The 24,563-nt window shown below is 40.3% G+C and overlaps 1 protein-coding gene across 1 annotated transcript in view; it reads right to left on the bottom strand.

Annotated features, from left to right (window-relative positions):
* plxna4 (plexin A4) overlaps positions 1-24,563 on the bottom strand; it is a 231,693-nt gene that overhangs the window by 92,168 nt on the left and 114,962 nt on the right. Inside the window, exon 4 of the mRNA XM_030149424.1 lies at positions 891-1,019. Within this exon, the coding sequence (XP_030005284.1) occupies positions 891-1,019 (129 nt within the window). The remainder of the gene's footprint in view (positions 1-890; positions 1,020-24,563) is intronic.

Below are 24,563 nucleotides of genomic sequence, written 5' to 3'. Positions count from 1 at the left end.
TGTGTCTTCATGAGAGAAGTTTGTGTATTTACAGTGATAGGGAATTTACACCCACTCAGTAATTTACACCCACTCAGTTTAGTTATCCTGAAACCAGTAAGAGAAATAATGCTGGTGAGGGAGCAATGTGAACAAAGTAGACCTTTACCCCCTTATAGATTTACATTATTAATGTTCAGTCAGAGAACTCCAAACAGCTGCTGGAGTCTGTTAGTGTTTCAAAAATTACAAGAAAACTCAATAAATAGAGACTTAAATAAGCAGTGTTTGATTTATCACTCATCCCGTGACTCATCTGTGCTCCACGTATATACTTAAAATGAGACGTATGTAAATGCTTGGGGCTGTACTTCTTTTTGTGTGTGAAAAAGTCACTGCCAAACTGTGCATTTGTGTCGGCACAGCATGTGTTATGGCCTTCTCACAGTGCTATTTTAGCAAGGTTTTGCCTCTGATAGAGGCGTTCACAGTCTCTCTGTGTCTGTGTCCATTACACAGAGTGCTGCTATTTCGCTCCACATTCCATGTCATCAAAGGTACTAAGAGAGACTGTGTGTGTAAACCTGTCCTGTGCGCGCACGCGCGCACACACACACACACACACACACACACCATGCTACACAAGTGGACCAAGACCACTCTCCTCTCCCTATAATTCAACACATTTATTCACTCCAGCTCTACCCTCACAGTCTGTTTCTATAAAAAGACATGACCATTGCATCCACCAGTGTGTCTTATCCCTTTCTCTCCTCCAGCTGGGTTATAATGAAATCCTCTATGCTACACCAAAGGTTATTTTACCCTGTGACACAAGAAAATGATAAATGCCAGTGATTATGTTATTGAGTCAGTAGGGAGGGACTTTGATGTGTGTTTGTGTGTCTGACCTGGGTTTCAGACATGACATAGAGGTAGTGGTGGTCAGAAGAGAAGGCCATATCTCTGAGGATGGGTCCATTCTCCACCGCGTGCACCGTCTCATACTGATGAGCACGAGAGGAGCCATCGACACGGATCTGAAAAACACACAACATCATATACATTAACACATAAACAGTATTTCTCATCACTAAATGACTTATAGTGCTTCAGGAGGAAAATCAATATTAAAAATGCATTATTTTTTTTCCTTGGATGCATCTTTAACATTGTTATCCGATAGACTCCTTTCACAACCTCTGAGAATTTCCTTTTCAGACACAAGTAAAATTGTGTGTGTAAACAAATCAACTTGAAATAAAACATAAGAAAAAAGACCAAAAAAAAGACACACATAGACAGAACTGGCAATGGAGCAGAGGTTGCATCTATGATTAAAAAGAAGGGTGAAATTAGGAACAACACTTTGATCCAAAAGGTGTTTTGAATCATTACTTAGATTTTCCCCCTGCATCGTGTTCTTCAGTGCTGATCATCTTTCTTTATCACAGTTTCAGCCATTCAAAAGTGATTACAGTAATTAGGCATCTGGGCAAGAGGTGTGGTCTGTGGGCCCCTAGATGTGTTTACTCAGCAGAAAGTACATGCAATTGGTCCCGTACGCATTTGGTGGTGTGATGTTTGTGGATTGTGCCCGAACATCTGCTTACGACGTCATTCGCACACACATAACCAGCACACGAATGTGTTCCAAATGAGCTTTTCGAAACCTGTTCTGCCGGCTGTAATTTCCCAGTAACACACGGTTCTGACATAGACCTAACCAAGCAACTTTAAGCACCCAGTAGAATACACGCTTACACATACACACATATAGGCTTGTATGGGCTTGCGGACAGGTGTGAAGCAAGTCTTGTTAAAGTTGTGATGACTCTTGGTAGTTCTTTGTGCTCTTCAGCACTTAAGGGTTCACAGGTAACGGGCACAAACGGAAGATAATTGGACAGGAAGCAGATGGTCGAGCAGACAAGTGAGTCACTTCATGATTAATTATAATGCACTGATGACAAAGTAGTCTGCTTCCTCTCTGTCAGCATTTCAGTAAAATACCTTTCCACTGGCCTGCCTGAAGCTACAACTGTACTAAGTAGGTAAACAATACATTTGCCAAATTATTTGTTAAGGTGTGGGTTGGTTCAGTGGGGTATGGAGTGTATTTATAGAAAATGTCATTATATAACTAGTGAAATGAATGCATCACCTTTAGATTTTCTGCTTTCTTAGTATCTCAGCTGATCCCTTCTTTACTTATTTCACAACATACTGTATGTGTTGTGCCAGATCTAAGCATATCCTCTACCATACTCTAATGGTATTTCACGTTGCTTTATTAAAATAACTTAGATTTATGTACAGACTTAGACAGATTTTATTGTCATTCAGAACAGAACAAGTGTACACAGAGTGAAACTTTGTTGCAATGGCTCATCTATGATGATAATCAGCTATTACGAAGTAAAAAACAATCCAAAGTAGAGTGCTGAGTTATTAATTTTATTCAGTATTTAATTTGTTTTTGTGATAAAACTCATTTCAGTTTTAAGAGTACATAAATAGTCTGAATTTTATTTTGAGGAATATGGTAATACTAGTTTAGTTCAGCTTTATTTTTTATGAGTAAAAGCCATGATTTATAAAAGCTGAAAATCAAAGACTGTGTGTCATCAGATATAATTTACTACATCATTATTTATTTAAGACCACATATGGTGCCGTGCACCATTAAGACTGGGAAAAACAAGTCGAAAAGAAGTTGAGTTTGTCTGCTATTGTTATTCATTTTAGTGTTGCATTGCTCATTCAGTTTTTGTATGTTTGAAAACTTTTATGTCATTTTATTTCAGTCATCGTATTTCCTCTTCATGGCTAGATTTAGTTTTAAAGTAAACATGAAGTTTTCTCAATACAGTAATAACCTATAATAACCCTGACACACTGGGCGCAGTTGAACCACTGTTGCTTCTCCTGATATCCAGTTTGATAACATGACATTTCATCAAACAGGCACCATCTTTCACCCCACTGTCACCCTACTCTCTCTCCCCTTCTTTGTTTCTCCTTTCTTTTTTTCCTTTTGCTTAGCCTCCTGCTTGGCTTGTGAAGTGATCTTGATCTCAAAGGACCTTGAATTCTGTGTATCAAAGCCTCACACACTTTCACTGGGATCCATTGTATGCACTGGGTTCAGCTGCAAAGAAAAGAACAGAAGGCAAATGGGAGGGAGAGAAAGAAGAGAGCGAGGTAGGAAGAAAGAAACTTCTACGCGAGCCAGGGCCAGATTCAGCAGGTGGGGTTATCTAATCTGCCTGATCGGGTGAGTTAATTTGAGGTGCCGTGGATATACGCTCAGAACACAGCATGTATGTGTGTGCATGCGAGTCTGTATCATCTTACCCATGCTGCATATGGGAGAAGTGTGGAGCCAATTTTTGTCTAGCGTTAAAGGCCAGACAGTGTATGGCTGTGGCTGAATATAGAGTTTTATTGTGCTGGGACAGATCCACAGCCACCAGGGAACACGAGGGCTTCAAGGGGAAGCTTCTCTATATTATCCCTCAATCTGACCACCAACAAAACAAATGAGCCACAAGGGAGTGCACAGCATGTCTGCAAGCATGCATCTCGGACTGGTTTAGTCTCACTGGGACTGGGAAAGGAATGCACAAGGTAGAAAGGCTGACTTAAATCAAAGACAAGCTACCTTTATTTTTAATATAATAAAATCACTGGTAATTACTCTCTGTATGTTCATATCAGCAGGCTCTCTCAGAACTTGTAAACAACTGCGTTTCATATTTGCAGGAAGGACCACACATGCATTATCTGCAAATATAAAGACGACTCAAACTGAAAACAACCAATACCTTAATTCCCCTACTGAAAAGCCTGAGCTAATGAATAGCCATGGAGTGACTAATCCTAGTTTCATTGTCAGTAACAGTAATTATTAATATATCTTAAAGTAATTTTTCATCAGCCTAAAATCATTAAGGCAGCTACTGTGGTGCTAGCCAATATTATCTGATTCCTTTTCAACAGTAATAAAGTGGATTAGCTGCTCTATGCTAAATGGATTACAATGCTAATCTCTGCTATCACATTAGCACTACATAATAGACATTCACTGCCAGACAGACTTCTATTTACTGCTGAGTGGTGGGAAGGTGAAAGATGCATCAAGCCCACACATACATGACACATTCAAATAAGTGTGTTCACACAAGCACACATGTATAGAAACACTAGCATTTTGCTCTGTTTCTCTTTCGCATGCACGCACGCACGCACGCACACACACAGACACACACACAGACACACACACAGACACACACACACACACACACACACACACACACAGGCTGGCTTGTGTGCTTGTGCTACTCATATGGTAATGAGGGATACTCAGGGGAGAGCAGGGAGAGTTACTGGCACTTTTGACTCACAGAGCACACTTCCACAGCCCTCCAAAATGTGTGTAGTAAACATTTCTTCAATAGCTCTGTGTGTGTTAGGATCTGTATGTATGCAACAACTGTGGGAGAGAGGCAGACTGTACCACAGATGATGCAGAGAAAATCCTAGTACTCCTTACAGCAACCAGCATGGCCATAAACTGTATCCCCCTAGTGGCTAGGACAGATAACAACACCAACAATATCACAGCACAGACATAAAGCCTGTGTTATTCTGCAGTGGAATGCAGTATAGATCTACCTCAAGTGTCTTTTCACTATGATCATAACTTAACCCAGAACAAATAAAATATTTATGGGCTCTTTTAAAACCCATCAGACCTTTTGGAATTACTGAATTTTCTTTTTCCTCTATTTCAGTGTAAGAGATAGTGAAGGCAGTTTAATACATCAGAGGCACTGACAACTGTAGATGCACTTATAAAACAGTTTTTATGTGTTACAGTGCAGAGAAAAACAAATGCAGTTTCACGTGCAAATGGTAAGTTTCTCTTTGAATCTGTCAATGAAAAATAATGTGCCCTAAGTGACTATCTCCCTCTCGCTATGGGGCTAACAACTAGCAGAAGGTGTGATACAGTCAGGGAAGCCAATCCGATGTGAAAGCCACAGGACTACCCTCCTAGTACTGGCGCTGTGCACCACAAAGGCACATGGAAACTATGGCACTTCCTCTGACTGTGCATGGAATCCATTCAGATGGAAGCTTTCTGTATTTTTTCATACACAGTGATGTAAAGAGATTAAACTGTTTGCTTAGACTGCTGTTTTTTCTTGTGTGATGAAATCAGTTGCAAGCATTTTGGGAAATAAATCCAAAAATACATCAAACAAAAAACAATGCAGTATCAAGTTATCACTAATGTCAAAACACAGATTCCCTGTTTTGTCAATGGATGGGTCTAAAAAGCCCCGTTACATACCGTAGGTCAATAATATTACTGCCCCACTCGAACCTTCTTTCAGTGAAAATTGTCCTTTGAAATCTTGTACATCTGGTTATACACCCTTGTATTGATTTTAGATAATCTCTGTGAACTGGCGTGCCATTACGAAGAAAATACTTTACATTAAGTGGAGAAATGGATTGTCTACACTTAAGGAGTCTGGACAATTCTCAGGAAACATAAAAAGTACTGCTCTTGTACTATTGGTGGAGTTGATGATTGCGTCTAAGTGCAAACAAATATATATAGCTGTACCACCCCCACCACCACCCTCAGCAACATAAAAAACTCTTTTCTTATAACATATACATTAATTGTCACAAAGCAACTGCTGGGATTTCATTGGAAACTGCAATAATGATTGCAAAACTGTGTCTCTGCCTGATATGGCATGAATTTGGGGTGGCAAAAGGAAAGCAAGTCACACAGAGTTGCAGTCTGTTAAGCATGGCACACATACTAACCCACCATGGCTGGAACACACACCATGACCAACATGTTGTTCATAGACGCCAGAATAAGCTGCTGACTACAGTATCAGACTGACATGGGCCACGCAACCACAGTGAGGTGAGTGGGCGCGAGCAGAATGTCAGCCAAAGTTGCACAGCATGCTGGGAAACCTAAACTGCCACAACATTTGTGTGAGGAATTCCACCAACCCTCGAAAAACTACACGTGGGCAAACCCTCTTTCAGTGCCAACTTTTCCACAGCCAAACAGGGTCGTGAACTCTTTTCAGTTAGAAACCAACATTGTAAAAGTTCTCCTAAGTATTAATAAAGAAGTTACTAAAATTTATGCAACTGAAAATAAAATGACATTTATACAAAGTTGGGTAAATTTTACAGCATTCTCTTAACTTGTACATTTACTTTGCTCCAGCATTGATAACAGCAACACATGAACAGCATTCACTTCTACATTTGTTTATTTATTTTTATGTAAGGGTTTAGAAACGGTTTCTTGCCCGGCTTCAGTTGTTGCATGTCCCATTACGATTTTATGGACCGAATCATGTGATCACAACTTATTTGTGACAACCAACTGCAATGATGGTCAAAGCAGAAAAATAAGGTTTGAACAATAAAATTTAATTGAAAAATGTAATTGTCTGTAACAGAATTAATGTTTAACAGTAATAATCAGGCTTAACAATGAATCTCAAGAAGCATCACATTCCTCAAAGATATTCAAAATAAACATCTTAAATGTTTTGCCAAATTTGTAGTTTTGACAAAATGCTAAATCTAGTATTACGCTCATGAGATTTGAATTATTCACAGTATAAGCAGAACCTGTGTATGCGGGTCTCCTGGGTGTCCTCTTCAAGCCCTTGAGTCCTTAGCTGTTACAGATATCAATCAAAAACATTCTGGAGCACCAGGGTAGGTACATGCAAAATGCCACTGTTACCTGACCTGCCACACTTCTCTCAAGTTTCAACCCGCTTTGTCAAACCACAGTGGAGTGTTAGGTATTCAACTAGGAAAGGCAGAACATGCAATAAGAGCTCAGAGAGAGAGCCATCCAAACAATGAAGAGGAACATTCACTGTCAAAAAGACAGGAAGAAAAGAAACAACGTATCGTCGCCACATAATGGCAATGTGTCTCTCCACGCAATCTATTCATACCGACAGCAATACAATAGTGGTCGTCTGATTGCCCAAATCTGTCCAGCTCAATGAAACATATGGCAGACAGAGAGAAAAGGGGCGTGAGCAACGATACGGAGAATAACAGAAGGAAACAGGACTGGGAGGCGGACTGGATCCATTTCTCAGTGTCAATCAATGCCTGAACAAACCCTTCACTTCCACGTTCAATGCCTCAATATATAGCTTTAAGCAAGATGGACTGGCTCGAGAAGAGTGTGGGAGTGTAAATGATTCGACATTAATCTGAGGGTATTAACAAGAATGTGCGTGGCACGCCAAAGTTGGGTGCCAGCATGGTCATGTACCATTACAGGCATAAGAAATAAATGATGACGTCCAAACAAGTTGCTGGAAATGTGTATTTGAGAGCGATATTGATCAGGGAAGTAGCACTTACAAGTATAGTTTCTGTACGAGGGACTGTTGGTGACAAATAGATGACTCATGCCACGGTACTTCTACACAATGCCTTTCACCCCAGTATTTTATGTCTTATGACAAATTATAATGGATACACTTTGCACTTATCCAGCATTGACTTAGTGCCTCACCGCTTTCCTTTATGGAAGTAAAATATTCACTCAGTTTATTAAAGGTACTAAGCCCCCTTCTTTACTTCCTTCCCTTTTTCCTTTCAGCTTGCCTTCTCTCTACAGAGGGATGAGTGGGCAAAAAACCCCACTGAGTGGAACTGAACTCTTTCTGCGCTTAAATTTACTTTTCTCTGTTTTATGTTTGTGGCGTATCTTCCACACAGCAGGATTTTAATTAATGCCTTTTCCCTGATGCCTGCACTGTGAGGTAAGGTGCTTTGAGGGTGCAAATCTGGGAAATGTCACTGTTAGCAGGAAATTAACTACAGAGGCATGTGTTTGTGGTGTCAAACTATGGAGAAATATGACCTCTAGGGTGGCCCTCCTGTTGAGGTCGGCTTTATTAAGGTTAATCTTGTGAAGATGTCTTGATTTTGGGTTATTTAGGAAGACGTAGTTTAAATAAAATAAAAATTAAATTAAAAAACTGTGAGATAAAATGCAGGCGATAAAGACAGTAGGAGTTATTGGTAGGAAGTGAAAGTGTAGCTGAGCATAAGTAACAAACACAGACATGTAAAGTTAACATGATATAGTGAATAAGAGAAAAGCCTCCAGCTTAGAACTTGTGCTAATTACTTCTGTCTTCTGAGTTTGACTTTTCATTACTTTTTCTTTTCAGTTGGTGATTTCAGTTTAGTTTTAGTGCATTTTACATGTGCCTCTGTAGTTTTAGTTTTGAGTATTTGACAAGTCTTTGCTAATGCTTTTTAGTTTTAGTGGTAAGTATTTTAGTTTGTCAGGTATTATTAGGAAAGCCTAGATTTATAGAACCTAAAAATGGCTGAGCAGAAGTACAATTTACAAACCACTGTTTTTTTAGAGTAAGTGGTATAGCAACCAGTGTGCAAACTGGGAGAAAATGTATGTTATGTTGCATTGCTCATCATAGTTTTTCTTCCGTTTTCATGTTTCACTTCATACATTATTTTTTCTACTCCTATTTTCAGTCTCCTAAAATGTGAGCACTTAATGTTGATTCTCCTGGTGGCCCCCAGGTCTCCGTGACCACCTTGGATCTGACACCTGCAAACAGAGCTGCAGGGGGACCCCCGGCTTGGTGACTGACCAAGGTGGCATTAAAGGAACCCGTCTGCCTGCGGGTCTATGCAGCCTACTAATCTAACCTTATCCTCCTGCTGAGAGATAGACAGAAAAAAGGAGAGGCAAAAAGAAGGACAAGAATTTTATTGTGAGGGATGATGGTGTTGAACGTGAAAGGGGACAAGTATCTGGAGGCTTCCTAACTCATTTCCCCCTCCACTCTTCTCTCCCCTCTCCATCTCCCCCATGGCTTCAAAGGGTGAGTGACAGGTCTCCCTGCTATCATTGCCCTCACTACTGAGCTGCCTCAGAGCACCGTGACCAAGCGGGGGGCTCGCAGCTCAGCTTTTGTTATTTATTTCCCTCATCTCTGTCCATTTATAACTCACTCTCATTCTGTCTCACTCTTTAAGTCATGAGGTTGACTAAAATAAGCTGCAGGCTAAGGCCTGTTCAATCTTCAGAACATTTATGACCTTTTGACTTGTAACAACTCAATCACTTTTTTCTCAGGTACCCCCTTTCCTTCACTTCCTAATTATTTCACTTTCTGCAGATGTTTTTCCAGCCTTCCCTTTTTCGCCTATTACAACAATTTATGTGTGTATGTACACACGCTGCGTCCCATCCATTTCTTCTTATTTAGTATGCTGACACATTTTTACACTCGATATTCATCTCTCTCCAGTGTAGCTATAGCTTCAGTCAGAAGTTGTGAGGACAGAATTTTTCTTTTCTCCTTGCAAAGCCGGTTGTTCTATGTTTTTTTGTGGTACCCATGTTTCCAAAGATGAAAAAGAAAAAACACAAACGTATATTTACTCTGCTCAGTGAAGAGCAAAGTTTCCAATGTTTTTCTGACCAACTCTACCGTTCCTGTTCTTTGCTCATACACAATTTTTTCTTTATGTGATTTTCCTCCAGTCACCTCTTTCTCTCATCGTCTGGCTTCATCTCTTTTTTGAGTGGCTTTTCAGTTTTGCCTTTACTTTGTCCTCAAAATATTCGTCATTCCATCACTTTTACTTTACAGGAGACATGTCAGAGCAGTTATCTCTCTATACAACCCTTCCCTCTCTTTCTTTTCCCTTCCAATTCTTCTTTCACTGTCTCATTAGAGCCACAGCAGGATGTTGGAGGTGACAGGTAGAAATCTCCTGACAGACCTTATTTAGTGCAGACAAATACCTGGCCTGGCTGCGAAAAACCTATACCCACATTTCTCTTTCAAACCAATTATTTCCTTACTGTTTTTCCTTTCTTGAGCTTACATTCTGCGGTGATAAGAGTGGCTGTGCTTACCACTGCTGCAGCAGCTACTAGCTGGGCCTCAAGGACCCCACAGAGGCAATGGTATAATTTGTGTGCACATCGCCACCTGTGTCACTATTAGTGGTACAACCTGATGGCAGTGCTACAGAGTGATGTGCACCCCATTATATTTTGTGACCACAGGCCACTGTGTGAAAGCTTAAAGGCTTTGGGAGCCATTAATGAAGTCAACATGCTCCCCGGAGTAGTGAGGGCACCAAATCAGCCTATTGTGGCGAATCAAGACTTGGCCTCTCAAGCGACACAGCAGTGCACACACTCAGGCTATGGATACCATTCATTTAGAGGAGTGCAGAAAGGCAAACTGTTTCAGTTGGTTCAATACTATAAATACAGACCACTGACTATAATCACACTGAGTGTACACTTAGTGGGCCGTACTTTGTATGTGTGCACATGCGTGTACTTGTCAGTAGTGGGAGGTTATATGAATGTTGTCGACACCTGTGTGAGATGTAGCACATACGCAGCTGGACATATGGCAGACCTAGAGGTGCTAACTTTGATGTTAAAATGCAAATGAGAGAATGAGGAAAAATGAAGGAACGGTTGAGGAAATTAAAAAAAGCCACAATCATAACACTCTCCCTGTAAACTATAAGTGTCATACCAAAGAATCTGTTTATTCTTCCTTTTTTTATGTCAATATACATCAGATTTGTTGCCACTGTGTGTGAAGTGTAGTATGCAAATTATCCCCACATTTATCACAAAACTGCTACCTTAGTACTCTATTTTTCACTTTCAAATGAGCATATATTAAATCTTCAAGGCTCTTTTGCCATTTGACCACATACTGCTTTTCTAACTGTCAATCACCAATTTATCCAGCAGTCAAAGATGATGATGATGAGCAGGGGATCTGTTTGTCCTTCAGGCAAAGGAGACTGAGAAACACCGATATGTATGATTACCAGAGGCCATGATTAATTGGATAGACAAAAAATAGCAAAGTTGGAAAAACCTCAGATCAGCGTTCCACAGAATAGCTACCCATCTCTGCCTCTTCAGGAATGTGGGGCTAAAAATGTGTACTTTGGCTAATTGTCTGCTGACTGGTGACAGATTTTGATCAAACCTTCACAGGGTCACCTCTGCAAAGACCTTTACCCATCCTGATGTAAGACTGAGTTTCAAATAGCATGAACAGGTACATTCTTCCATCTTGAAAAGGGTAGATTCAATAGGCCTCTTTGACTGGGCAATACACTGCATCTATAAATGTCAATCAGCAGCCTATCCGACCAAAGTGATGGAGAAGAGCCAGGTCCCAAATTAGGGTGTCTAGGTCTGATAATGACCTTTTGACAAGCATAGATCAACTTTAATCAAGGTGAAGGCACGACTTTGAGAACTCTTTTGTCCCTTTTTACTAGACTGGGCTTTGTTTTATCTATCTCTTTTTTTTACTGCTTATCGGTCTGTCCTCCTCTGTCTGGTCAATACTAATTTTCGGCTTGTTTACCAGGGCAACAAGAGCAGGTTATTGACTTCAAGGGTGTGATTGGTTTCCTGAGAGATAAGCACAAATACATAAATACACAAAAACATGTACATAGACATGCACTCAGAAGTACGCTCACATGTGCACTAAAAAAATGTTAAGCAAAGAAAAAAACACTGAAAACCTTGAACAGTGTGTGTGTGTGTGTGTGTGTGTGTGTGTGTGTGTCCAGGTGTGTGAATAATAGATGGGGAGCTGAGAGCCAGACACTGTCTGAGAGCAGACATCACCCTAGATCCTGTTACCGCAAACTGCCATCAGAATAGCTCTGGAGACACAAGCCCTATCGTGCACACAGACACGCACACACCTAGAGTTCAACTTTTAGAACACACGCACACAATAAACATAGATAGAACTGTGCACGCAACCACATACATGCAGTGACCTTTCTGCACCCCATGCTCCCTTTCTCATCATTGTGTCCAGAAATTCAAGGCTTTCATGGGAATTATAACTGTTCTTTAAAAGGTGAGGATGATGAAGTGCACATTTTTGAGTATTTCTCCTGTGTGCAGCAGCATGGTATTCATCTGGTGTCACCCTCCATGTTGAGGAAGGCCTCAATGCAGCAGAGTGGTATAAACACACACAGATATATTAAATCTATGGATCACTGACTGAAGCTGAGGATCACACATACTCATGAATTCATGAATTACCAATGGCCTACCTTTTGGACTTGTGCACATTTGTGTGTGTGCACCATTGTGTGTATCGGAGGCATTCATTGCCCACCCTTCAGTTTTATGTTGTGGTGATTTATGAGCTTCCCACCAAAGTTTCTAATTAAATAGGGAAGCACCTCACAACCAATTCCTCAGAGATAAGCAGGTGTGAATTTCTGTGTTCCTTTGTGAGTGTCTGTGCAAATGCTGCTGTGTGTGTGTGCATATAGCATGTGTGCATGTGTCTCTGAGTATATCCCCTTGTTTTCAGCCCCAAGGGTGCCCTTTTTTCTTTCTCATCCCTCCTCTTTGCTTTTATTCCTTTATTAAACAGACTGGCGCATTCCCTCTATTATACCTGTTTTTCCACTGAAGTGAAAAATTGCATTGCTGGCATAGCAGGGAACAGAGAGAGGGAGACAAAGAGAGGCAGGGGGAGAGAAAATGAAAAAACAAGAAGAGTGAGGAGGACAGGGAGAGCGAGGAATTGCACTGCAGTAAACCCTTGAGGCGTGTGTTGATTCACCAACTGCTAGAATAATGGAAATAACTAGAAGAAAGATCGCAAGAAAGATAGAGCAATAAGACTAAAGGCCAATGTCCACTGAAAATGACTTGAACACATTCCATGAGGCATGTTTGCAATGGGACAAAAGCAGAAGTGGTCCATTTACCGGTTTCAATAGGCAGTAACCAGCCACTTCAAGCACATCACAAGTGTGCAGACCTCTGTGCTGACATTTCTGCATTAGTATTAAAATTGTCCTGAGATAATTCAAGAAGCTGCTAACAAAAAATAAAATGTATTAGAAATCCTTGGAAAAAATACATACAGACCTTGAACAAATCACATTTAGCTCCAGGTGTTTTGTGAGGGATAAACAAAAGAGCGAGCTGATGGAATGAGCGGAAATATTACATGAACCTAAAGAATGAAACCAATTCACCTTTTTTTGAGCCACCATTTTAGTTTCCTCTTCCCTCTCTCATTTTCACAACAAACTTTTCCCAGAGGCAAACACATTAATCACAATACACTCCTTGCTATATCTTCCTTATGCGGTGCAATGCCTCAGCCTGAATTATATCTGACACAGTGGAACTCTATCATTAGACTACAGCCCTACTTAAGCTTTAATATGGCAAAAAGATTTCTGGGCTTGTCAAAAAACAAAAAGGAAAAAAAAAACATTAGCCTGTGCTGTGTGACAACTGCTACTTTGTGGCAAAGCTAAATAATTTAGTCTATCCATTTTGCTTTCATGTCAAAGACTGAAGTAAATGATGTCCGACCTGTTTATGAACTCATTCAGTAAAATCTTGCTGGATGCATTATTTTTCAAAACACACTTCCCCTTTTTAGCGATGAAGACATCACAAGTATAATCCATTTTTTCAGTGACTCCACAGGAGCTTTTTCTAAAATTAGCCCTTCTTTATCAAGGGAGCACATTAGAGTTTCACGCCCATGCATTATGCCTTAGCACAAAAGTAATGTATTGTGCATGATAATGGAAGCTTCACAGTTGGAGTCAAATAACTTCACCCCATAAATAAATGAGCGTGTTGTTTCAGGATGGTTGGTTATCTAATCACAAAGACTAAGGAACAAATACAATAAGCAAGCAAGCAAGCATGTTCATTAAAATGATACCTATGCAACTCTGTAGTTGGAAGCATGTACATGGGAACCTTTGTGCAATGTTACAGTCAACGCAGAAAACAATCCTATTAGGAGATGAGGTTTAAAACATCATGAATACAAACCCTCTTTTTGTGAGTCTTACAATCAGGCACAGCGGAACCTGGAGCATTGCTTTCCTTTTTTTTTTTCCTCAGACGAGTGGAGTATTTGACTTGGATGATAGAAGCGTCTGAGGACATCTACTACCAACACAGACACATCTACCTCCTTCTCTGCTGTCTACTAATCCTGTCCTTAATGTCCCTTTTTCCAAGTCTATTTCCTCCCACTTTGGTCTTAATATCTGCAGGAAATTCAATTCTTCTCTCTCTTCCTATTCTGCGCTTTTACACTGGGACATATCAAAGCATGATGTGCAAACAGTCAAACCAAGTGCCCCTCTCGGAGCAGGGCAAGCATGAATGACAGAATGTACAACAGACAAAGTGGGGAAGACAGGAAGGAAATGAGAAAGATCACCTGCTGAATGTTCAGATAGAGATGGGTGTAAGCTGAACTAAAACTTGAAGACAGATAAAAGTTAATTCTTTCTCAAAAAGAGAGACACAGAGAGAGAGAGAAAGAGAGAGAGAAGTCTAAGAGGATATTTGGTGAATGGGGACTGTCAGCTTGCGTTGTGCAGAAATCCTCTTATGCCTCAAAATTTCAATTAGGTGGAAGCGTTTCGGTGTGGTGCGCTTCTCTCCTTCTGAGCAGGAAGTACAAGGTGCATGAGGTGGGATTTGTCACAGCAGCGACAGGCCTCCTCCACCTACATTATGATTCAAAGAACACACATATAAACACACACACAAAGAGCGCACCTCACCACCACCACCCCCCTGACTGCCAAAGCCATTTCAAGTGACAACAGTGGTACACTTGATGCTACTTCAGTGTTCAGTGAGCAGTGTTGCAATTGAGTTTGTTCCACTGAAGAGGATCTCAAATTTAAACTGTTCAGGTTTTGTGTTGGGTTGCTGTCATCTGTATGACAGCTACAATTATACTAAGTGTCAACTTCAGCCAGAGACACCGACTTACAGTAATTACAATGCAAAATGTAGCAGCCAATTTCCATGGTCTGTTTTTATTTGATTCCCCTTCACCATTTGCTTTCATTTTACCTTGTCTGCTACACGTCTTTACTGCGCTGTATATAACGCACAAAATCACGTACAGGTAACAATGACTGTATAAATACAGTACCTGTTAAGTAAGAGGTGTCATGAATTCATGAGTAAACAGAACAGCGAAAGCAACATTTTCATTTTTACACCTGTACCATGTGACTTTACAGAAAAATGTGAGAAATTGACTGATCTCTGACAAGAACATGGTAGTATACAGTTTATACTTAACATGTATAAACCATGTAAAAAAAAAAACCTTAAATAACAAAAAGTACTATGATTCTTATGGAATTACCTGTAGGTCTAAAAATGTATACAAGTCTGAGTTTGAGGGAGCAAAAAAATCAGTTTATTCATTAATTTGTTATTAAAACAATGTGCAAAATTTAGGACACCTTCCTGATGATTTGACAGTAAGGGATAAATACCTTCTAAAAATCTTTGGTGCTGCAGCAAAAGAAAAAAAAAAATCACTCAAAATGGCTTCAACTTGATCCACCGGTGCTGGAGGACTGGTTGAAAATTGTTGATGAAATTCACAAAATGCGGAGATTAACATTTATGCTGAGGCTGCAAGCTGAACTTTACATAATAAGATGGAGCAAATGGATTAGTTTCTTTAAAAACCATTAATGTGTGGTTTGTCTCATAGTCCTGTGAAATGGTATATAAACTGCTGCTCTAAAAATTAAATTAATTAGGTAACTTGATTGTTATTTCATAACTATAACCTCAATTATCATGGCTATTAGATTGCGACTATTATCTGTTGCCGATTGTTGTTTGTTATGTTCTGTATAACAATGATAAATAACTAATAAAAACTAAGTGTCAAAAAAACAACAACAAAAAAATGTGCAAAAGATGATCTGGAAACAGTATCTTTGTGTCAATGAACTTCAACAGGATAGGAATAGTCAGTCAGTGGAGGGTAAATAAGTTGTCAGTGTAGTAAGTTACAAATACCAGAAAGTTACAGAAAAATTGCATCATAACAGTAGGTCAAGGCTGAACCTGCTGCTCTATAACAGATGATGGATGAATGACATGATATTTTTTGAGATAGTGTTACACTTTGACCCAAACTGTGCAGTGACTCTGAATTGAAGATACCCGAGGTTAATTCCATTCAATAATACCTGTGCTTCACTCTTCACTCACAATCCAATTCTTTAACCTCTTCGTTTTGCCTCCTTTACAGCCTTTGATTTCCAGTTTCCAGTGCTCTTTTCCAATCCCTTATCCAAGCAAGCTATCTTATCACGCAATCTTTTCAAACTCTCCTCTCTTATTACCGCTGCATTCCTCCTCAAACCCTTCTCATTCACTCTCCGTCACTCTTTCACCCTTTCTTTCTGTGCCTATCTGGCCCCTCTGCTCCTTTTTTTCCCAAACCTCCCGTCGTAGTCTTCCCCTCACCTTTCCCCTCCCTTCCTCTATTCCCAGCTTCCCAACTGGCTTTCATCTTCCCCAGGTTAGATTACTGTAAAGCACTGCCTGTCTGCCAGCATTCCTGAAAGCTTTTCATCTCTGCTCCGATTCATCTGGGGAGACAGAAAAGAGGGAGTGTAGGGGAGAGAGGGTGATGGAAAAGAGAGAAAGAGAGGGAGAGAGAGACACCAGAATACAGAGGATGCTAGCAGAGAGAGAGAGGGAGAAAGAGAGAGAGAGAAAGCTGTGTAGTACTGTGACTATGGATTTCAGAGCCTTCAGTGGTTAACCTGCACTGCACACTGCACCATGGGCTGATGGGAAATTTCCCTGCTGGTCTCTTGGCTGTCTGTGAAACGCCCACTCAGAGCTGAGAGCACACCTCACAAGGGACAGACAAATATGCACATACACACACTTTAGCTGGAGCAACAGGCAAAAGAAACAATAACGTACACAAAATTAGAAGCACACACACAAATCAACACAGTCTACATAAGCTGTGTCATTAAGAGTTTTGTTTATTATAGAACACCTCTCCTGCTTACATTACCGACACACTGAAGCAATAATCTAATATAATAATACTCACAAGTATTTTGTGTTTGCATGTACAAACAGCTAAAATTAAACCTGGTAAAACACATATCAGTGTGATTCTGGTGTACCTGAGTCAGATAGACACCACTGACTGCCACTAAACAGGATAAAATTTACTCAGACTTAGAAAACATAGGATGTCAACGCAACAGAAGAAATGTGCATGTATTTTTATCCACATGCATACCCTGACATCATACAAACAGCAGTACAGGTTTAATTACCCTCCAGCTGTTTACCACTCTGCTTCTGTGTGTGTAATGTGTGTTTACTGTACAGTATGCCTTAACACGAGTGCATTTGTGTTTCTTCAGACTCCTTCAGCTCTTGCTCAAGTACAACATTTAAGTCTGACCTGAGATGTTTGGTTAAAATGGAAACTACATTTACCCTGCTGTATATGCACTTGTCATATAGAAAGCAGCACATGGGAAAATTAAAAATGTGCTCTCCCTATTTGAACAACAAATCCAAATCGCCTCTACATGTCTACCCATCTTGCCTTTAGTGCATCCTCCTACAGTTTTATTCAAATAAGCTGCATATCTTTACTAAGGCAGACATGCGCTCAACTCAGACATGACAGGAGTGCAAATTGTACTATGCCACGAGAATTAGCTGTAGTAGTTATTAAAACATTAAATAATTTTATACTCAGTGTACTGATTATGATCCTGTAAAATGCCAATCACAGCAAATTAAGTCAGAAATTATGTCCTCTGACAGCATGTGCTATCCACCAACAGTGCATAACACAAAAATATTCCATTCATGATGATATAAAACACAAGAGGATAACACAAGAACAAACTCACATTTAAGAAACAAAATAGTTAATGTTAGAGGTTTTTAATTACCAAAGTAATTATCTTTTTCAACGACAGCGTAACTAGAACTTTCAATAATCTCATCAACTGATGCATTACCTTACAAATTTTTGCAGCACTAAACAAAAACAGTTTATTAATGTATTATAAGTCATATTTCCAGTCAACCTTCATCTTTTGGCCTATGTATTATGTGTGCATGTGTGTTGCTACCACTAGGCTTTCAACTCTACTTAACATTCTCGTACAAAGAAAATTCCACACATAATCTCATTGTGCCAGGTCTATTCTCTGTGATGGCCTGTGTGATGATATGGTGCTCCCAAGTATTAGGGGCATCCCTGCATGTGATATTTATGGACCTGCCAGTCTTTCAGCTCTACTCACAACTCTCACACCCTTTAATCTTACTGCTGTCATCTACTGTCACTGTTTTATGACTATGGCAATGGCTAGCTGCCAGCCAACACACAGGCACACACTGTGTGTGTATGCATCGTTGTGTGTGCTTTAGAGTGGGAATGTGAGACTGACTGCTATAAAATATCTTGTACTGTACAGGTACAGTATGTCAGTCAGGTTTAAGTCAAAAAACATAGTGGAGTGGACGGATAAGTAAGTTAGCTTTTCTTACCTACTCTAAACTCTCCACACCACACAGAAAAATGAAAAGGCCCAAAATGAATGCCTTAACAAATATATAAGCCAAAACAATAATGCCATTCAAAACTAACTGTATGTGTTAAGTATCACTTTGAATTATCTGCCATTTCCTCAATAGGACTCTTTGATTACAGGCTACATCCTCTTTGTACAGATTAAGAATCACTTGAGACAGATAAACAAGCTAAACGAATGAATGAAGTGATCAACAGTCTGCCAAAAGACCTCTTACATTGGCTGGGTGGGGGGTGGGGGTGGGGGCAGACATGTAAACACACACGCACGCACACACACAAAGAAGAGACTGAGCCTTAGCCCTTTATGAACAGCATTTATCAGTAAAGCCTTCCACACAGCAGCTAATTTTCCAGCTCTTTATGTGAATCTGTGATGTGAATTTGCTCAGCCAAGAAAGTAATCATAAACTGGAACATACTGTGTAAAGTTAGACAGCTCTACTATGGCCGTAATAATATAGCAATGAGGCCATTTAGAATGCACACAGAACACAGGGTATCTGCCTGCGTATTAAATACACATTAAAATGACATCAAGACTTTTTTTAATAGCTCTAAAAGGAAATTAAAAATTAAGGCGGCACAAAAAATTGTTGAATTGACTGAAAAAACTGAGACTGAATTATACTCTGTTGCAGACCTACAAACAAAAGAAAGAGGTTGCAGACATGGACTTACATATCAAAAGCTAAATTAAAGACATTTTAAGGATCCGCTGGATCCTGGAACAGCTTATCCATAGTTTGGAGAAACAGCTTTATACAATCATGGTATTACTGAAGTGGTTAGATCAAGTTCCTTTTGTTTTGAAACATGTTTGGTTGGGGTCAGTCTCCTAAAATGTAGAGTACTTCTTTACGTCTCATACGCGCTCATGCGTTCACAGTTGAGACTGACATCCTATCTCATGTCTTGGGTAACTAACTTACGGGAATTTGTAAATAACCTCACACATCTAAAACTAACATATGCATCAAGTATCACTCCTGCTGTCCAATGCCAAGCACATTAACATGGCCCAAACAGAGTATTGTCGGGGTCTCAGTCTTTGAGCAGCAGCCGCGGGGCTGAATGTTCCAACCTCCAGAGCGGGTTAATTGCACAGTCTGGAGAAGAGCGGTGCCTCAGTGCTTTAACTGTGGACACAGACAGATGGGTTTGCTCACCCCTTTCCTCCCTCCCTCTATCTGTCTCACTCTCTCTCTCTCTCTCTCTCTCTCTTTCTCTCTCCCTCTTGCTCTATCTCCTTGCCTCCCTCTCTCTCTTTGGGACTGAAGCTGGGCATCATTATCTGTCTGGAAGTCTTCAGGTGGACCTGCTGAATAAGCACATAGACCAACCTTATCCATTATCTCTACACATCTTTTGACATTGTTCTGGGTGTGTAGTGTTACTGGAGCTAATACTGCCTAAATGATAAAATCAGTGTATGTAATACTAATTGTGTATTCCATCAGTTGCTGAGTTATTAAGTTGCTGGCCCTGTATGGTTTAGAGAGTAATCAATAAACGCAATTACAGTACTACCACTAAAATACCGCAGTTGTTTTGTGAGGTGTCACTTTACCTTAATAGTAAAAGGTATTAATGTTGTCACCACTCAACTACTCCGTGTAGCAACAATCTGTGGGGAAATTAAAAACATTTCTTTTTTTTTTCTTTTTTTTTTTTTACACTGCTTTGCAAGTTCTGCAAAATACAGACTGACTAAATGACTGATTGAGTGGGCACTGCAAGGTTTCACTTTGCAAAGAAGCACCATATTTCCTCAGGTGGGACTTTCAAAGGAAAATGGTCAAATATTTATCCTTGTAGAATCTAAATACCACTGGGCTTCCTGCATTTAAGATTCTGAGGCTATGTTAAGCTGCGAGCGAAGCAATTTGATGCTTGTAAATCCAGCATCACAGTCCCTGTTAGAAAGCACTAAAGGACCAATATAATCAATACTTCCCAATCAGCTTATCTGCTCCCCTGGATCACCATTCATCTCTTGTAGCTCCTAAAGTCTCCTATTCGAACCCTATCATTTCCATTTCCCAGAGGCTATGTATTTTAGCCAGCCCAGTCACAGCCCCTTAGGTCCTCAGGATCTATAAGCATGTCTGTGTGTCTACGGGGTCTAAGGCCAAGAGACGGAGGCTCTAGGAAGGAACTGGTAGACGGATTAGCTCTCCTATCCTCTCCCAGCTCTTTACCATTTTAATGAGGCAGGGCCAGAGGGGCTTTCTTCTGCCCCAGCCAACTGTGTCATAGTGTGGGCCCGGGGACACGGTATGGCTGCAAGGGTTCAGGGACGGTTCTAATATAGCATAACCATTGTACGGAGAAATAGAGTGAGATATGGTGCTGATGAGTGGGGAATAAGGAGAGGTGGGTGTACGAACAAGAAAAAGACAGAGTGAAGTATGTGTCGGCTTTACGTGTGTGTATGCACAAACCTCTGTGTGTGTCTTTTGTCAGAATAAAAGAGTAATTTAGGTCTTTCTATGGGCCTACCTCCAAAGCTCCCCTGGTATGGACCCCGATAACACAGAGAGGGCACATGTGGATTAACTCGCTATTGAAGGAACTGTAATTACCTGCTGATATGAATATTATTATTAGTACTGGGCAAAACCTGACAATTTTCTTTTCAAAAGTCCACAAAAACTAACCCAATGAAAGGCAAGGGTTAACAAAGCAGGGAACAGGAATTTGGTGTTAGTATTTCACCCAATATTTGCAACATCAAATCACAAAGAACAACAAAAATCAGGCGGAAGTGAAGTGAAAGGGGAATTGTTTAGAGCGGTATTATCCAGAGATTAAATAAATAAAAAACTGCTTCCTTGCTAAATTATAGGGTAATGGTTATATGGTAAATAGAATATATAAACTCAAATGGGAAATAACAGCAATGTTGATAGAAAATGCTGGCTGATTCATTCTTTTCTAGTCAACAGGATGTATGTAGGCTGCTGCTGCATTTAACATCAGTAAACTGGCTCTGACACACACTCGTGCAGCCACCTGGAGTCATGCAAGGCAGATGGCTGGATGGCTTTAAAGGAGGACAAAGCCACTGTCAGTGCAGTGAGAGAATGGACAAAGAGCCATAGGGCGTGACAGGACGGACAGTAGGAAAAGCAGAAGGGCTGAGGGCTCTAGTGGTGTGTGTAAAGATCAAAGGTGTGTGTGAGTGTGTGTCTTTATCGCGCATTATGGATGTGCATTTGCTTGTCTGTGCTTTGGGGGCAAACAGCCAGTGACACCTCAAAAGAAACTACTGAAACAATTTTTCAGAATGCACAAAACCACAAGGCAACACAAAACATAGACCACAGCAGGGGGTCTGAGTGAGTCCTCACTATTGGACAAAAGGCCTGTCAGTCATCACAGAGGGTCAGGAGGGTGGTCAAAACTCAAATAAGGCTACAATGGCCCTTTAGGATTCCACAGTCTCTCTCACACACACATATTCAGAAAGAATGCATGGCTAATCAACATTCAGTGAAAGAAAAACACAAATAACCTTGAACTGATGTTCTGTGTGTGTCAGTGATAAAGGGTCTCATAAAAAGAAGGAACTAGACCAGCCAAAGAACGCCGCTGATGTGAAAGCATGCAGCCATGGCTATTGAATTGGTTATAATGGAAGAGTTCATGAAGAGGAGTCATTGATACAGGCTGAAGTCCACTTCACGGTGGTTTTTGGTATTAAGAGAGTTAGACTGAGAACCATTTCATAGCAAAAGACACTTGGCCTCGGGGCAGAAATGCCTATGGTGCAGCGCTGTGCTCAATGCTATGACCTAAACGTGTCAAGGGGCATGAAGCACAATCATTACTGTCACTAGAGCTTGACAATGACTTAGGCTTTGTCTGTCTGTTTTGGTCTTTTCTCACGCATACATTAAACTATCCTCGACACAAGAGGCAGGCACCCACGCCAGTCAACCGAACCTTTCCATGATCATATTCCAGACCCAGAAAACTCAGACAACTGTGGATCCATCACTTCACAAATCTGCTCATCTCTGTTTCTTTTATTCTCTAAAAAAAAAAAAAAAAATCCTCTACTATCACAATTCTTTGTCTTTCCTGCTGGCAAGTGTTTATTTCAAAACATTCAGTGTTTCCTGGTGTGCTCTCTCAGACCTTCACTCTGTTCTGCGTACCTTTATTCTCTACTTCTCTCCTCTACACAACTGTTTCCTCTGGATTCAGTTCCTATAGTCCCAGGGCAAGCTAAATCACAGCCAGCTACAGGCGCTAAATAAGAACAAACGCCTCTGCTTTACCTGGACAGCCTCCCTGAGGGGACAGTCAGAGACTAGAAGACAGCTAGCATTCTCTCTATTTCTCTCTTTATATCCCCTCCCCAGCTCCCCCCACTCTCTGCACCTAGTGTAATTGAAAAACACAGGGCCCAAAGGCCTTTATTTTTTCCAACAAGAAATAGGGCAAATGCCTCATAGGAAGAAAGAGGGGAGAAAGGGGGGTTGGAGGGCAGACTCAGAGAGGGTACACTATGGAAAGGTGGACGAAGGGATATAATTGGACAATAATGCAGTAACTGAGGCAGGCGTATATCTGGCCACAGTGGAGACATGGTTTAAAATTAGTTCCAAGTGAGCTAAAAATGGTTTCCACTTGCTACCTACTGCAGTAAGCAATAGCTAAAGTAATTTCAGTAATTTGGATCACCTGTAAATTAGGTATTTGTAGAAAAATAAAATGGCTGCAATAAAGTGCCTCTCAGATTGAATATGAATACACCATCAGGAATGTCTGGGAGTCTACCAAAGATTCTAATAGATCAACAAGACTGATTAAGATCTATCAAAGTTTTTCTTGTGTGGAAAAGAAATTAGGGGACATGTGCAGGGGGCTGCTAGGAGAATCCTCCATGCTGTTAAGTGGTTTGATTTTTAACAGCAGGCTTGTATTAACGCCCCTGGTGATAGGATAAGCTATGGGGATCTCTCATCACTATTTACACACACCCGCCTGTGAAAAATACCCGTGTCCCCTACAGTATGCACAGGGAGCCCGATACAACATGTTGTACATACGCAAACCTCTTGTAGTTGTAGTCAACACTCAAATCAACATCAGCTGAGTCACAAATGCCAAACACGTTTGTCTGAAGCAACCGCTCCTAGTCTCAGATGTGCATGTGCATACATATGATGCCAGTGTGTATCTAATTATTAATTTCTTCTTTATGCATTAGTGTGTGTCACTGCTCCTGTCTTTCTACTTTGCATTCTCATCTGTCCCTCTCACATTGTGAGCACAGATGAAAGCAGGACTTGTGTGTAATTAATTGGATATGTTTGTAATTAGGGGGCGAGAGAGGGAGAGATGCATGCAAGCCTCCTTTTGTTTTGTCTGTTGCGCCTAACAACAGCATAGGAAAATAAAAACTGATTACACAGAGCACTAATTACCATGGAATTATCCCCTCTCTTCACAGGGTTAATTCTTATTCTATGTGTTTTTTTGAGTGCACACTCATAGGCATACAATTTCTCTTCCCTCCATCTACATGAATACACACATGCCCTTTTGTGTTACAATCAGTGTTACTGAACATTAGTCTGGACACGAGACATGCATGAACTCAAAATGAAAGGTGAATGAAATATTTGTGTGACAAGAGAACTGCTTTCTTATTTGTTGCTGAAACAAAGTTCACCACATGGTGTTATTAACCAGTTGGGTATCCCATTAATATTTACTCCACCCAACATAATGTGTTGTTAATTGACTATTCTATTACAGATGACTTTGTACAGATGGTTACTGTTTGAAATATGATATTCATGGTGTGTTTTATAAATATCCCATTTGTCAAATAAGTGGGATATCATTCATAAACAAAAAAAAAACTATAAAGTAAAGACAGGTGATTTGTTTAAAATATATTTGAAGGCAACTTAATTGTGGAATGAGCCAAGCAAAGAAAAAAAGAAGTAAAGTGCAGAAGATGACACATAATAGTATTATACGGATCTGTCTTTTTTTATTACGCATTCCTTTTTCTTACTTCTCACAGGC

This window comes from Sphaeramia orbicularis, chromosome 12 (assembly GCF_902148855.1).
Source record: "Sphaeramia orbicularis chromosome 12, fSphaOr1.1, whole genome shotgun sequence".
Classification (NCBI taxonomy): Eukaryota; Metazoa; Chordata; class Actinopteri; order Kurtiformes; family Apogonidae; genus Sphaeramia; species Sphaeramia orbicularis.
Note: the sequence above shows the minus strand (reverse complement) of the source record. Positions and strands in the feature narration are given on the sequence as shown.